The 14574-nt window shown below is 41.7% G+C and overlaps 1 protein-coding gene across 2 annotated transcripts in view; it reads right to left on the minus strand.

Annotated features, from left to right (window-relative positions):
• Window positions 1-14574, minus strand: part of ELAPOR2 (endosome-lysosome associated apoptosis and autophagy regulator family member 2) — a 91403-nt gene that overhangs the window by 41844 nt on the left and 34985 nt on the right. For both annotated transcript variants that reach the window (XM_052681019.1, XM_052681018.1), the window contains exon 2: window positions 5252-5372. In XM_052681019.1, the coding sequence (XP_052536979.1) occupies window positions 5252-5372 (121 nt within the window). The remainder of the gene's footprint in view (window positions 1-5251; window positions 5373-14574) is intronic.

A 14574-nucleotide genomic window follows, 5' to 3' on the forward strand; every position in this document is an offset into this window, starting at 1 on the left:
ATGCACACGGCATTTGGATGCTGACTCTGACAGTGACCTTAACAATCCTTTTATCCCTTGAACACAGCAAATTCAACTCCTTTTGAAATTGTTCTTTTTGTTTTCGGCACATTTTCATTACTATGCACAAAGCACTGCTAAAATTAACAGGTATTTAGGAAATGACTTCTTTTTGTTTAGGCTGGGGGAAAAGAAAAACAAAGAACAACTCATCATTTTGTGCAATAAGAGGGTTAATATTAAAAAGAATTTGAGATCAAAATGTGAACCCTGTAAGCCCTTTTTGCTGATGAAAACAGCTCTGAAGAGTGAATCAGTGCACCAGTACACAGTAAGGGCACTGTCTGAACCAGATATTTGGGTTGTACTGGAGTGAAAGGAGACAAAGAGACGTAGGGAAGGAGGCCAGGAGAAAAGGAAGACTCTGAGTTCAGACAGTTAATTTGAGTGTAAACATGCAGCATACAGTCAGGCTGGCAGAAAAGCACAACTGTGACACACTATAGCATAGAGTCAGTGGGAACACAATACCAAATTCTGCTCCTATCATCAGGCCCCAGAAGGTCCTTATTAAAAACTACATCAGCCCACACACCATAATGAACCACTTTCCAAGATACCAGCCTTATGGGTCTTCAGACTTAGCCCCAAAAGCAAACTCCTCCCATTGACTGTCACAAAGGTTTTCCATTTAAAAAGCCAAGTACACTGCTCTGATGGCAGTGATCTTTATCAGTTAAATTCTTTTGCTGCTATCAGATCCACAAGGAGATTAGAGTGAGAGCTCTGGTAATTAAAAATGAGCGAGACCAAATTAGTTAAGCACATTGCCAATCATCAAGAAGTAACGGATTCAGACTCCAAACCTCACCGACAGAAGAAGGCTCTCTGTTCTTCCACTTTCTTCTACAGAACCGAAAAGGTTGGAAAAGACCATTAAGATCATCTACTTCAACCGTCAGTCAAACACCAGCACGACCACTGAACCATGGAATCATCCGAAAGGCCCTCAATAAGGTGCTTGCAGAGGATACGTTAAGCATGAGGCAGAGATCCACGAAGACCAGCTTCAGGAGTAACACATATTGCCTTCTAACCTAGCCAAAACCTTCATTACACATTTCATTTGTATCTTTCCAGAGTTTCTTGCAACTGTGACGGGTTGTTGTCAGAAGTATGAGTCATCTCTGAACAAGCATGAGCATGGAGGGAAGAAAGAGCAAAGCTCTGGGAGAGGTGGCTGAGCAGTCTAACGTGGTCGTGCCTGGAGGTAACACAGGTGTGCTGAATGTCAAAAAGCAGGCTGGTCCCAACACGGAATCTGAAAACAGCAATGACTGCAGCCTCACAGGGCAAGGAAGTCAGAAAGAAAGAGGGGAAGGTTTCTTGCCAGGCAGGAATGAATTTCAGAAAGGTCATGTTGTCCCAGCACGTTATTGCAAGTGAGATTCTGTCCTGCAGAGCTTCTCCTGCATCATCAATCTCATATCTGGGTCATGGCACAGCAGCACCTCCTACAGCACTACAAACACCTTGTGCACAAGGGTCCTTTCTCCTTTCTACCTGAGTGTAAAGATGAAGAAGAAAGGATGGCCAGAGAGGAAGGTGGGTTATTATGCTTCTCACAGCAAGAAAAAAAGGCTAAAAATCCTTCATCCAATACTGAGATCATAAAGCAGTCAAAATATAACAGTCCTTCCTACTCAAAAGCCTGTGACTAATTCTCAGAGGGCCCCATCTTCTCTGCAGCTAAGTGTCACTGATCAGTTTCTGAAAACCCAAAAAAAGTCTCAATCCTGACATGATTTGGTGACAATAGCCACACGAGGATATGCTGGCAGGCACTCTGAGTGGGTCACCATCCACGGGTTAGCATACACTTCACAACGCAGCAGAGCTTGGAGACACCCAACCTAATTTTAAACGGGTTCATTTGAATGAAAAGCAGTAAAGCACAACATCCTGAAAATGAGCACATCCTGAGACAGCAGCTGAGCTCTGTGCCACAGTTAGATTGCTCCAGATACACGGAACACCTGAGCTAATACGTTTTTAGCGATCTCAAAGAGTCTTTGCACTCCACTGGAGACCACAGTCTAGACATATTTACGAAGATGATAGGAGATGTTTAACATATTGGTGTATCACCTTTCCGGTTCCTGGTTCAGGCACAATTTAAACAAAATGACTGCTGAGCATTTGGAAGCTAGACAGGTTTATGCAGTATTCCCCAAATTAACGACAGCTATTCCCCAAAATAACGACAGTCAGTTCTGTTTCCAGGGAGCAGCAAAGATCAACGGAAGATATTCTTAAGTGGCGAGCATTTCCAAATAGAAGAAAACAACAGCAAACAAAACATCGTGAAATCAGCAGCAACAGCAGATGTGTTCGGAAAAAAAAACCACATTCCCATTCACATTCCTCTATATCCACTGTGTCATAACACCAGCAGGGACCACTGAGGGCTTTGCCAGCCTCAAGGAGACCAAAAAAAAAAAAGGCCCTCAGAACTCATGCTACTATACAACTGCAATCCTTTCTGTAGTAGGATAGTTGGCTCAACTATATCTTAGGACTAATAGATCCTATATAGTTTCCTTCCCAGCTAACCGTGATAGGCCAGGGGAGGTTCAGGTTGGATATTAGGAAAAGCTTCTTCACCATCCCTGGAGGTGTTCAGGAAATGGGTAGATGTGGCACTGAGGGACATGATCTAGAGCAGTCACAGGCATAGGTTGACAGTTGGACTAGATAATCTTAGTGGTCTTTTCAACCCTGATGATTCTATGATTTCACATCTTCTAAAGATAATGGATATCCAAAGCTGGATCTTACCTGTGGTGATTATACTGCAGACCTTCGGTCTGTAGGCTGAAGGAAAGATAAAGTACCTAAGGGGGCCCAGGACTCTACCAAAAGTCAGGAGGAGACCCAGTCAGGACACTCAGGCATAGGGGAGAATCTATAAGATGCATCAGAATCTGAAGGATGCAGAAAGGCCAGAAAGACTCATCTTAAAGGGCATGCCAAACTTACAGCATTTCTTGAAATGCTCTGGGACAAAACACCTCTAGGCCTATGAGAAAAGGTTCAGACATCTTGCAATACAACCCATCAGGTTAGCCAAGCCAAATGGGAGGGATATTCCAAGTGTACTCTGGCAGTAACTATCTGCTGCTGGTGGAACCATATTTTCAGCCAGGAAGATTAGCTGCCCTTAAAGCAAAAGGTGAAAGACTAAGAGATGTGAAATCTAAAATGACTTTTGCAATCAGGATATAGCCAGACATCTCCGGAAGCTATAATATACTACAAGGAAAAGAGGGGGGAAAAAAAAAGAGCTACATTAATTCTGCTGCACTCCCAAAAGCCCTGAAAGCAGACAGCTCAGTTAAAAAAAAAAAATAAAATTAAAAAAAAAAAAATTCAACTATCCAATTGCTTCTCAAACCAGCTGAATTGCCATGAGACTTAAAAGCAACACTACAGGGAGGAAAAGCATCTACTGAGTTTTCCAGTGTACTGAACAGAATCCTGTATTTTGTATATTACATCACAGTCGATCAACATAGTAAAGATCTCCTCTGTCAAACAGGGAAAGATAAAACAGCCAAAGATTCATCCATGATTATAAAACAACTGAATTTTCTCTCGAGCTGATATAAGAGCAGCAACACACACAAATTAAAGAAGACAAAACAAAGTATACGAACCTTTTGTTGAAAGTTGTACCAGAAAGCTGTGAAGAATGTAATGCTTCTAGACCTTAAATCATTTTTCAAAAGCTTTACGAAGAAAGAGTGTACATCAGAAAAAATGAGCTATGCCCACATACTTCAGCATACACCAGAAGTGACTGTGCATCAAGAGGGATAACACTAACTGCTCCTTACTGCACAAAATAAAATCAAAAAGTGAAAGGCTTGAAGTTCAGCAAGGGAAATTCAAAAGCAGAAAAAAAACTGTAACTGAAGGGAAAATGAATGAACAAAATATATGAGTAAATATCTGGAGAGTTAGTGGGCATTTCATCATCAGAGGACCCTGGCAACAGCCCAGCCAAACATCAGCCACAAATTACAGTCGCAGGTATTACAGCTGTTTGGGCTGAAGGATGAATTATGGGATCCCCTGAAGCGCTACCTACTTCTACAGTTCTGTAATGGAATAACACATCCCTTAGGTTTACAGAGATCCCACACTTAAAACCTCAGAAACAAAACCCAAGCACCAGGAATGACACATGCAACTTTTCAGCCGATGCTTGCAGGCAGTCAGAAATCTTACTGTGTTCAACAGTGCTACAAAAAACATTTATGTGCCCAATGCTGGAGCACACTGTGCAATGAAACAAGCAATAAACCATTACAGGAAGAGTCAGAAGTGAATAAAAAGTCATCTCTGCTACAGCAGAACTGAAAGGACACTGCCATCATTCTTCCCGTTTGTCAGACACAGTGTTTTACAGCCCCTGTTAGAAATTACTGAGAAAATAAAGTTCTGCTAGGATTTGTTGTGAAGAGAATTGCTAGAGCAAGGATGTGAGATGGGAAAGGGCATTCAGCTTGGGAAGCTGCAAATAGCAAGGAATAGTTCACATGTACTTGCAGAGCACCAGTTCATTTATGTACCCAGGTGCAAAGATGAAGTGTTTTAACCTATTGGAAAAGGAAGAGAACCGAGTGATATGCAAACCCTCTGGCTTGTTATAAATAAACAGATAAAAATGCAAGAGCTTCAGCATGAAAATAACACTGGAAAATAGGACATTTACCATTACTTGCATTTAGCTTATTGTCAGTTAAATAATGCAGGTGATGAGAACATGGACACTACGCAAATGCAATTTGGCCACTGTTGGTCACCATTTTGGCTGCTATTACAAATAAACAGGAGAGCTGCAGCAGTTAAAAGTATAGCAGTCTCAAGACAAGCAACAACAACTCTTCAATGGATGTTGTGGTTTTTCTGTAAATTAGCATACAGGGGTACCTATGGCAGGTATTCATGAGGGTAAAACTGCACTGCAAGGACAGTCCCTGCTCTACAGCTCCAAGATACAAGGGGAAGGGTTGGAAGAGCATACAGGGTGGCCTAGAAGGGAAGGACTAACTCATGACACTGGTGACAGAGTTAAGTAGAATTATGAGTTAAAAGCTCTTCTAAAGGGCTTTGTTGGCATCACTGCCGTGTAAGGTAATCAGCACAAACAGACAAGAGATCTGTAATATGGAAAGTGCCAACATACTGCATTCCTTCCCTTTCACGGGGTCAGGTAGTCCAGAGCACTCTGCCGACGGATTCGGGACAGCCACCCTCCATCTGGAACCACTGCTGTCACACTCCGTGTACTCAAAGTGGTAATCTGTCTGCAAGCAATTACAAAGAGTTTCAGTTTCATCATAGCATTTGCATATTAAGATCATTAATCAAGACTGTGATTAGCAAATTCAGTTATAATTAAACCAGAAAGGAAGTAGCTGCCACATGAAGAACTATTACCGCTTTGATGATCACTGTGGATCATTGCAGAGCAAGCACAAAGCACAAGTGCAAAAGCAGAAGGTGGGATTTGCAAAAGAAAGGGGGCACAATTTCCAGTACAGTTTTGTTTCCTAGCAGGATTGGTCCCAGTCCTCTGTCTCTGACCTACAGCAGTCACACAGCCTTCCTCCTTGGTCAGTTTAGGCTAAGGGGAAGTCTGTGCTGGCTCTGGCTCAGGTTAGTGCATCCTTGCAAATATTTTGCTAGCTCACAAAGAGAGCACTTTTAATTCTCTTCAACAATGGAATTAATATTTCTCCTACTGCTAACCATAGCTCTCCATTTGGATGTTAATAAAGTCCTAGCTAAAAATCATTAAAGCCTTTGCTATTTTGCATGGAATTGTAAGTAACATTTTGATTGCACTGGAATTAATATCCTCATGGTTCAAAAAACGTCTTTATGGCTTAACTTGTGGTTTAGAAGCCCAACTAACAGAACACTAGAAAGAAAAACTACTGGTCTTAGAAATACAGCAAACTGTAAGAAGATTCAACCTAATCCACAGCTATACATGAAATATAACACATTATCAATATACTCAATTAAATTTGTGTTTTCCCCTCTTCACCTCATTACACAATCTTCAAAGAACAAAAAAAAAAAGTCATTAATTACTGTCATGTTGAAATCCACCTATAAAGCAACCAGAATATAAATAACAAATCTGTAGCAGATCCATCCCATCATTCATATCACATAAGATAAAAATTATCTATTATCTACTCAAGACTGGAAGAAAACAAAGCAAAGAACACTGAAACCCTCTGAAGCTGAGGGTTCACGTGCAGAACTTTTTATTTCTATTTTGTATCAGGACAAATGATTGAAATTATAGAGCGCAGATTGGTGTCAACAATTCAGGTTGCTCTCACACCCACCCTCTCAAAATACACTTGAGAGATGTGCCCCAGCATGAAACCCTTTTGCAGGCAGGAAGGGGACAGAGGGGTCCTCAAAAGTAGTAGTTTTGTTCTCTCCTTCTGCATTTGGGTAGAAGACTCAAGTCTCCATCTCCCCTTTTTCTTCTGTAAATCTTTCCAGCTTTAACCAGCCAGACGAAGTTTCCAGGAGAGATGGATCCAATAGGTGTCCTTTCCCCTGGATGCCCTAACCCTGTGTGTGGGTAGCCATGTCAACAGAGGAGTTTCAAGGTTCACAAGGGGGTTATGCAGCATGGCCTTGCTCTTGAACAGGCTTTTTCCATTGTCTTTGTCCATACTATGCTCAGTTCCTTCGTGGAAGAGATGGATTTATTTATTTTTAATTTCTTCTCTACCTGACTTTCAATTCTACTGTACAACTGAAAAGCATGGCATGGAATTTGTCACTTTTTCTGTTATTTGCTTGTAATGAAGAATCTACAGATGGATTTTTGCACATGGTCACACATATACACCCCCAAGCTCTGCTAGACACACCACCAACATCCTCTCCCCTGTAACACAGTTCTACCAAGGAACAAACACAGTTCTTGGTAGCTGTATTGCAGACATCCACTGCAGCTCACAGCTTCATCTGCGCCATTGGCCAGCTAGTAGGCTGGGTTACTTGTAGAAGGTGAATATACCTGCATAGAGCTCAGGTTCAACCAAATAATCCAGCATCATGAGATGCTTTAGCTTCCATCCTCGGCACCCAGGGTAGCTCAGATACATCCCTACAAGCTGGAAGCACACCTCAGCTATAGGGGAAACATCCCCGAAGCCAATGTGACATAGGTGAGGGCTGGAAATCTCCCATTAGCAATGGCTTACCAGGCTCAGAGTTTCTAATCTGCCTCAGCAATCTGAGCTTCCAAATATAGCAGGTTGATAAAGGAGGCCGCCCAGCACCATGGGGTGCTTACAGCTCCTTTGCATCCCTCTGAAAATCACAGCTCTGCTATGCTGTGATTTCTTCTCCTCTCTAATTGAGAAATTTCTTCCCACCAGTTCTCTGAAAATCATTTCACAGCAAAGCCATTGCCAGAAGTTATCTGCTGCCACCTATTAATCTGTTTTTGCTTTCAATGCTTTTTTTTTTTCCCCCACTATCACCCAGACATAGAGTATCTTTAAGTTTGGCCACTGTTCTGTTTTAATTCTAACAAGTCTGACTGCTTTATTACTTTTCTGGGCTTGCCCTTAATGATTTAACTTGTCCCTCCTCCAGTTCAGCTGTTTTTTCTGATAACATTTCTGGTTTATTGCTTAGAATTCCTGGGATATGAGAAATAGGCTTGAATTTCAGGCCCAAAGAATTCATTTCCATAGGAAAATCTCTCTCTGAACACTCCATACAGGGTTAAGGTAAAAATAAATAAATTAATAAATACATCATAATTTTTAAAAAAGGATAATTTTCTAAATGGAAAATTGATGCTCTTCCAAGAAGCCACTCAGAATCAATTTGTAGTCCTGAGCATTAAATTTCAAATAAAAGGTTAATAGCAACCTGAAAAATGTCTCCAAATCAGACAGGAACATTTATTTCACTCTGTGCTGAATTTCGCCTCATTGTTTTTGGAGAATCAGTGAAATCACATGTGCACTACTGCACACCAAGCTGTAAGAAAAAGCCCTCTGACGTATGTATGCTCCCTCTGAAGGACACTACATCCAAAATAGATGCCCTTGTGAATGCACACGACGTCAAAGGGGTGATGCACTGACCACAGCTCTTCCAAGGGGAGAAAAAAACAGCAGAATTGGTCCAATGAGGTATGTCCATAACTCATCAATACCAGATCAATGGCTGGGCCTGCCACCCTCCCATGCTTCCCATGCAAAAGTCCTGCAGCCAGGGCACCCACACCCCCTGCTTTGCAGGTTTAGCTCCAAGGCTCTCTTCTGGCCACCAGCTTCCAGGAGCTCTCTGAGTGACACATCAATGCAGTACCTCTCTGTGTGCAACCCCACTTCACTGCCCCCCATGTTGTACAATGCTGAGCTTAACTTGGTGAGGGGCACCTGGGACCTGGTGTACGCATCTTACAAGTCTCCAGCGCACACCTCCACATGTGGGCTTGTCACCTCACAGTCCTTTATGACAGCTGACAGATTCCCCTGTTCTAAAAGCAAAAGTCTGTTTCAGCGTATTTTTGAGACTCTAGAAGTATTGGTTTCCTCTCCATGGACTGAGTCTGCTCTCATGGGGACTGAGGCCCTACCTGCGGTACCACGTCCAGGACTGGGGACCCAGCACAAGAAAGATGAGGAGCTGTTGGAGGGGGTACAGAAAAGGCCATGAAGATTATTCAAAGGGTGGTGAGGCACTGGCACTGCTGTCCAGAGAAGCTGTGGATGCCACATCCCTGGAGGTGCTCAAGGCTAGGTTGGATGGGACCCTGGGCAGTCTAAGCTGGTAGGGGATAATCAACCAACAGCAGGGGTTGGAGTTGGATGAGCTTTGAGGTCCCTTCCAACCTGAGCCTTCTGCAGAATGAGCAGAAACACTCATTTCAATGCATCTCCTATTTTTCTGCACCAATTTTCTAATTCCATCCTTTCAACTACATAGGAGCTGTCCTGTAGCCTTTTCCACTTAACCAAAATTGAAGCACAAAGAGGGCACAGACCCTTCTAAGCAGTTCCTGATGCACCAAACATTTGATCTGGGTACAAAGAGTGGATGAAGACCAGGAGCTGTTATGAAATAACAGCAAAAGTCTCTTGTAATGTAACAGCTTGCTCTGCTCATGTTGCTTTACAAACACAGACGTCAATAAGCCAAGGAAAAAAAAAAAGACTGAAAAAAAGCCTTCTACAATGCCTGCCATAATATTACCAAGTAAGTGAACAACTGCTCTCAGGTCTATCATTTATTCCTTCCTTCCCTGAACTTGCAGTGCTTGTTCCACTGATACGTTTCCTTAAACCGATTAACTGCACACAATGCTATTAAAAGATATTGTTTGCCAAAAGGAGCACCCATAATCTTTACAGACCCATATGCTATCTATATTTACATGTGCAATAAAGATTAACTGTGGTTTTTTTTTTGTTTGTTTGTTTTTTTAAAGGGGGAAAAAAAGCAACATCATACAAATAAAAGCCTCTTTAGCAACAGAATGAAGTCAGGAGAAGGGAGTACACTAGAACATGATATCCCAAAAGATACAGAAACATGGTACTTGTAGTTCCCAAGCTATGCTTCCCCACATCTAGCCTCCATAATGTCACCACCACCACCATTCAAGGATAAAACCTTCAACACATTGAGACTACTCCAGTGTTCAAAGGGTTGCCCATCAGTCACCTTTCCTAATTCAGGTTTTGAAAGAGGAGATGTAAGTTTCTTATTAGTTTCAGGCATCGAGCCCATCCTCCTCTTTTACTGCAGTCATTATTTCTAAGTATATCCTCTGGCAGTAATGAATATTCCCACCTTCCCCCATGCTCCTACCATCCCGAGCCCATCAGTGAGCAGCACACATCAGCAGGGCTCTGGTTTACCTCATTCAGATTTCATGTCCAGCTCTAAGTTTCTCCTTCATTAATCTCTTTTGAAATTATTTATATTGGTGTTTTTCAGCTGAAAACTTGAGTTGGGCTTTAATTATTTCCTCCTTTATTCCTAAATCCCAAAATTCCTAGTCATTTCTGTGTGTTCTGCTGCACTTCTCTTTCCACAATCCCAATTTATTTGTGGCTTTTTTGGCAGGGAGAAGCCCAGCCCTAATTGCATTACTTAGAACCCCACAAGGCAGCTGTGGAGATTCAGACTTTCTGAAAATCAGGTTATTTGCATCTTGAGCCTAATTGAAGAACCAGGTTTCTACAACCAGAAGCTTAGGTTGAAATCCTGCCAAAGCCATCTGCAAATTAAAGACGAACTGAAGAGATTTACTGAATAAAAGCCAAAATTCAGTAAAAATATATCATCAATATTTGTGAGCAATCAGAATAAATGATACACTAGGTAAATTTTTATTTAATTTGTTTAAACACCATTTCTAGGATTCCAGCCCAAAACCGTTAATACAAATGGCTAGTCCTAGGCCAGTGAGTATAGTGACATGTTATCTATATTTACAGATAGACAGACCTCTGCACAACATCAGGGTACATTCAAAGAACCACAAGCAGCTCTGTCAGCAGAACAGGGACAACTCTTACCAATGTTTAGAAACAAACAGTTGATAGAAAAATGTTTGGATGAATACTTTGTCCTAGATGAAATGAGAAATGTACTGAGCTCTCACACCAACCAGGACAAAGGAATTGCCTTGCTCTTGGCCAAGATACTGCACCATGGAGTGATGTGATGATCACCAGACAGACGTGGTGCTTCCTACACATTTCTGATGTCTGGATCTGGAGAATCATAGATTCACAGACTGCCCCAAATTGGAAGGAACTCATAAGGATCATCAAATCCAACTTCTGCCTCCACACAAGACTACCCAAAATTAACTAATCTGAGAGTGTTGTACAAGCACATGTTGAATTCCAGTCAGCTTCGTGCCGAGACCACCGCCTGGGGAAGCTTGTGCCACTGTCCAGCCACGCTCCCTGTGAAACTCAGCTAGATTTGGAGGAGTTAATTGCCTAACTTAGACACATGTGTATCCACAAAGCTTCTGAAGCCAGGTGAGACAAGTTCTTCCTTAGATACTTATTGACTCAGCTGTTACATGTTGGATCACCATTTCAGTTCTGGATGCATTGGTGCAGCCTTTGGCCAACCTTTAGTCCAAGAGACATCCGCTCCTTCACTGAGCTTCCTAGAAACACTTGCCATGGAAATAGTGTGATTTTACTATTGCAGAGCTTTAAACAAGAGACAGTAAGGCTTGAAGGGTATTTTCAAAGCTGTTTAGTCAATCTTTTTATCATATCTAAACTATTCCTGATAGAAGTTTGTCTAACCTGACAGAGAACCTCCAGTGGTGGATATTTAGGAACCTCCCAGAATAAAGCTCCCAATTACCATTCAGATAAAATGGTGCTAATGTGCATGGGTCATTCATCAGGCAGCTACTCAGTTATCATCATCCAAGAGGTTGAACACAAAAGTGAGGAGACAGATATGAAAGCAAAGGATTTATTTGCTGAAAAGCACACACCTGAAGGTAGGCAGCACCATCTCAACACATAAACAGACTCAGCGAGCATGGCTGGCACCGAAGGCTGGCTGTGCTCCTCCTTGAAGCTCCATCTACTACATTCTGTACATGGTTTGTTGAGGACAGTGCATATCCATATAACACAGTGCCATTTCTTCAGCCTTTGCCAAATCCCTTTCAGTATCAGCCCAGTAATGACTAAGAAAGTTTTTATTATCATTATCTTATTTATCCTTTCAGTGATCATTTGCAGCATGTAAAGGTCAGGTCAGCCAGCAGCCCTTTGACTGGAAAACATTATTTTCCCTTTAAACAAGACTTCACAAGCAAGCTGTGTAGCGCCTGTCCAGCCATTTTACATGCATCTGGGATTGCTTGTTTTTGAATCCTAGAGATACAAGCAGTTCTTAGTAAAAGAGTGGCTCTTTGATCCAAGCTTCATCTGTTGCCCAGCTAAGCCAATAAAAGGTATTCACTGACTCTAAAGGACAACAGGATGAGTCACAGTCGATCAGTTCATGTACTCACAACACCAACTATTACATAGCAGACAACAAGCATTGCCATCTTTGCAAATAAAACTCTAGAAAAAGTAAAACATTTGCTACCTTTTAAGATCATCTCACTGCATTTCATGGGTGGTGATACCACAGACTTCTACAGTATGGTGGAAAATCACCCTAGAAAAGGTTATCTTCAGCCAGATAAAATGTATGTGTGAAAGATACTCCAGTGATAGCTTATTGACAGTAACAGGGATAGAGCAGTTTTTCTCTCTCAACACTCCTGCCCGGTGCCAGCACTACCATTTGTGCTTAGGAAAAACATTATCCATCAGAAAATCACTCTTTTTCAATAGTTTTCAGCCAGCGTAAGTTCCCTCAACCCATTCCCTCAACAGGATGGGGTGATATACCCTGTGGTAAAGAACACAGTCCCCTTCATACAAGATGCAAAGAGAAGGAAGGGAATTGCAATTTCTGGTTGTGAGCAGTCTAAGAATGTGCAAGAAGAGAACAAAGTGCAGCAGAAGAAATATGTCACAGACACGTAAGTGCGTGTCATCTGTGACTCCCTCATTCTTTCCAACATGAAACCTCATTTCCTCACACATCTTCTGTGAGACATGGCTACCCCGCCATCTGGTGCTACATATGACTGAAGATCCTATTGCTAAGGCAGTAAAACCCTAAATATTAAAGCTTCAGGGTGTATAGGAATTCTGGTTTCAGTCTCTCACAGACACAGAACAGTTTAATAAATATGGAAATTAAAATAGTCTTTGGGGGTACTTATCTCCACAGCCAGTCAAAAGAATTTCCAAATTGATATTCTGGTTTATAGCAACAAAACCATACAAATCTTCATCAAAGAGAGTCTTGTTCGTGCCAATTGGGTGATAAAACTAGCAGCTTAAAGAATAATCTCATATTTTGACTGCATTTTTTGTGAAATTCACTCTTCCTTAATTATTTTCCCTCCTTCTTTATGTAAAGCAACTCTCAGGAAAGCCTTTTCCAAGAATTCAAACATGATGATATGTGCTTGCACGACATCTTAAGACCTAAGATATTTGTTTCCTAATGGAGAAAGTACAAGTTAAACTCCCACACCGTATTCCATTGCCTCCCTGTACCTTGACTTGGATCATTCAGAGGTGCAGGAATAAAGATTGTAGGCACATCCCAGATGAAGAACATGAGATGAGGGTAGTAAGCAATACCCTCGAGGAACAGTAGGATTTATAAGCCCTAGCACAGAACAGGATTACAGATCTTTTATAAGGCATACACTGGTTACTTTGGACCAAAGGTCTGAGTTCTCTATATCAACTACTGGCTTGCTGTGGAGTCACAAAGAAATTACCTCACTTACTTGCCCCACAAGTCTAACCTCATTTTGCACATTTGCAGATGATACACTTCTCTACAGATCACTCTGGGAGCCAGACTACAATTTTGAGTGCCTTCCTTAAAGTCAATTTATGAAACAAGTCAGGAGTAGCATGCAAGGGTTGAGTTCTTGAACAGGTAATACTTTTTACTCTACAATTTAAGAGCAAAATCACAACACATCTGAATTAGCTAATACAATGCCACTGCATTTTACCCACTGTTGGCATAGCTTCAGAAGAGTGAAAGGCTTGAAACATTTATTCTCTTAACATTAAATGCTCTATAACAGTTCAGCTACAAGAGCCTTCAACAGGACATCTCTGTCAAATTGTATCTTGTGAAACAAGTAGGCTAATAACCGTGGGTGATGCCACATATGAGACTTGCCAAACACCCAACAGAAAGAGGACATAAACTGTCAAACAGTATAGCATAGAAAGCAGGAGAAGCTTCCTGCTCTGTTTCTTCACCAACACATCTCTGTCCCAGTCTGACACCAGAATTCACATCTGTAGACTGAGGGACTTTCCTTGCAGCCATTCACTTTTGGACTCCACTGCCTTGGACTATGAAAAATAGAGCTGATTAACACTCGTGGAATACTCTGGTTTTACAATGAGGTGCCAGTCATAGAACCACAGAATCACAGAATGACCTGGGAGTGATCTCAAAGATCATCTAGTACCAACCACCTGGCATGGGCAGGGTTGCCAACCACTAGATCAGGCAGTAGATCACGTTGCCCAGGGTCCCATACAGCCTAGCCTTGAACACCTCCAGGAATGGGGCATCCACAACTTCTCTGGGTAGCCTGTATCAGTAAATTAAGAGTAGATCAAAGATCAAGAAAAGAAATGAACCCAGCTCTCAGTGGTGATGGTTTGATAATTCCCTAACTTTAAGGATTCTATGACTCTCAGGTGACAACTGTTGATGCAGGACCAGATCAAGTTCCACTTTCTCATCAGAAAACTTTTTGTAATATCCAACTCCACACGTCCATACAATGTCACCAAACTTTTTAGTCAGAAGCTAACTGTCTCAAGGGTAACACAACATTCTCAGGTCATAAATACATTTAAA

The sequence above is a fragment of the Tympanuchus pallidicinctus genome, unplaced genomic scaffold, assembly GCF_026119805.1.
Source record: "Tympanuchus pallidicinctus isolate F22 unplaced genomic scaffold, pur_lepc_1.0 scaffold19, whole genome shotgun sequence".
Taxonomy (NCBI): Eukaryota; Metazoa; Chordata; class Aves; order Galliformes; family Phasianidae; genus Tympanuchus; species Tympanuchus pallidicinctus.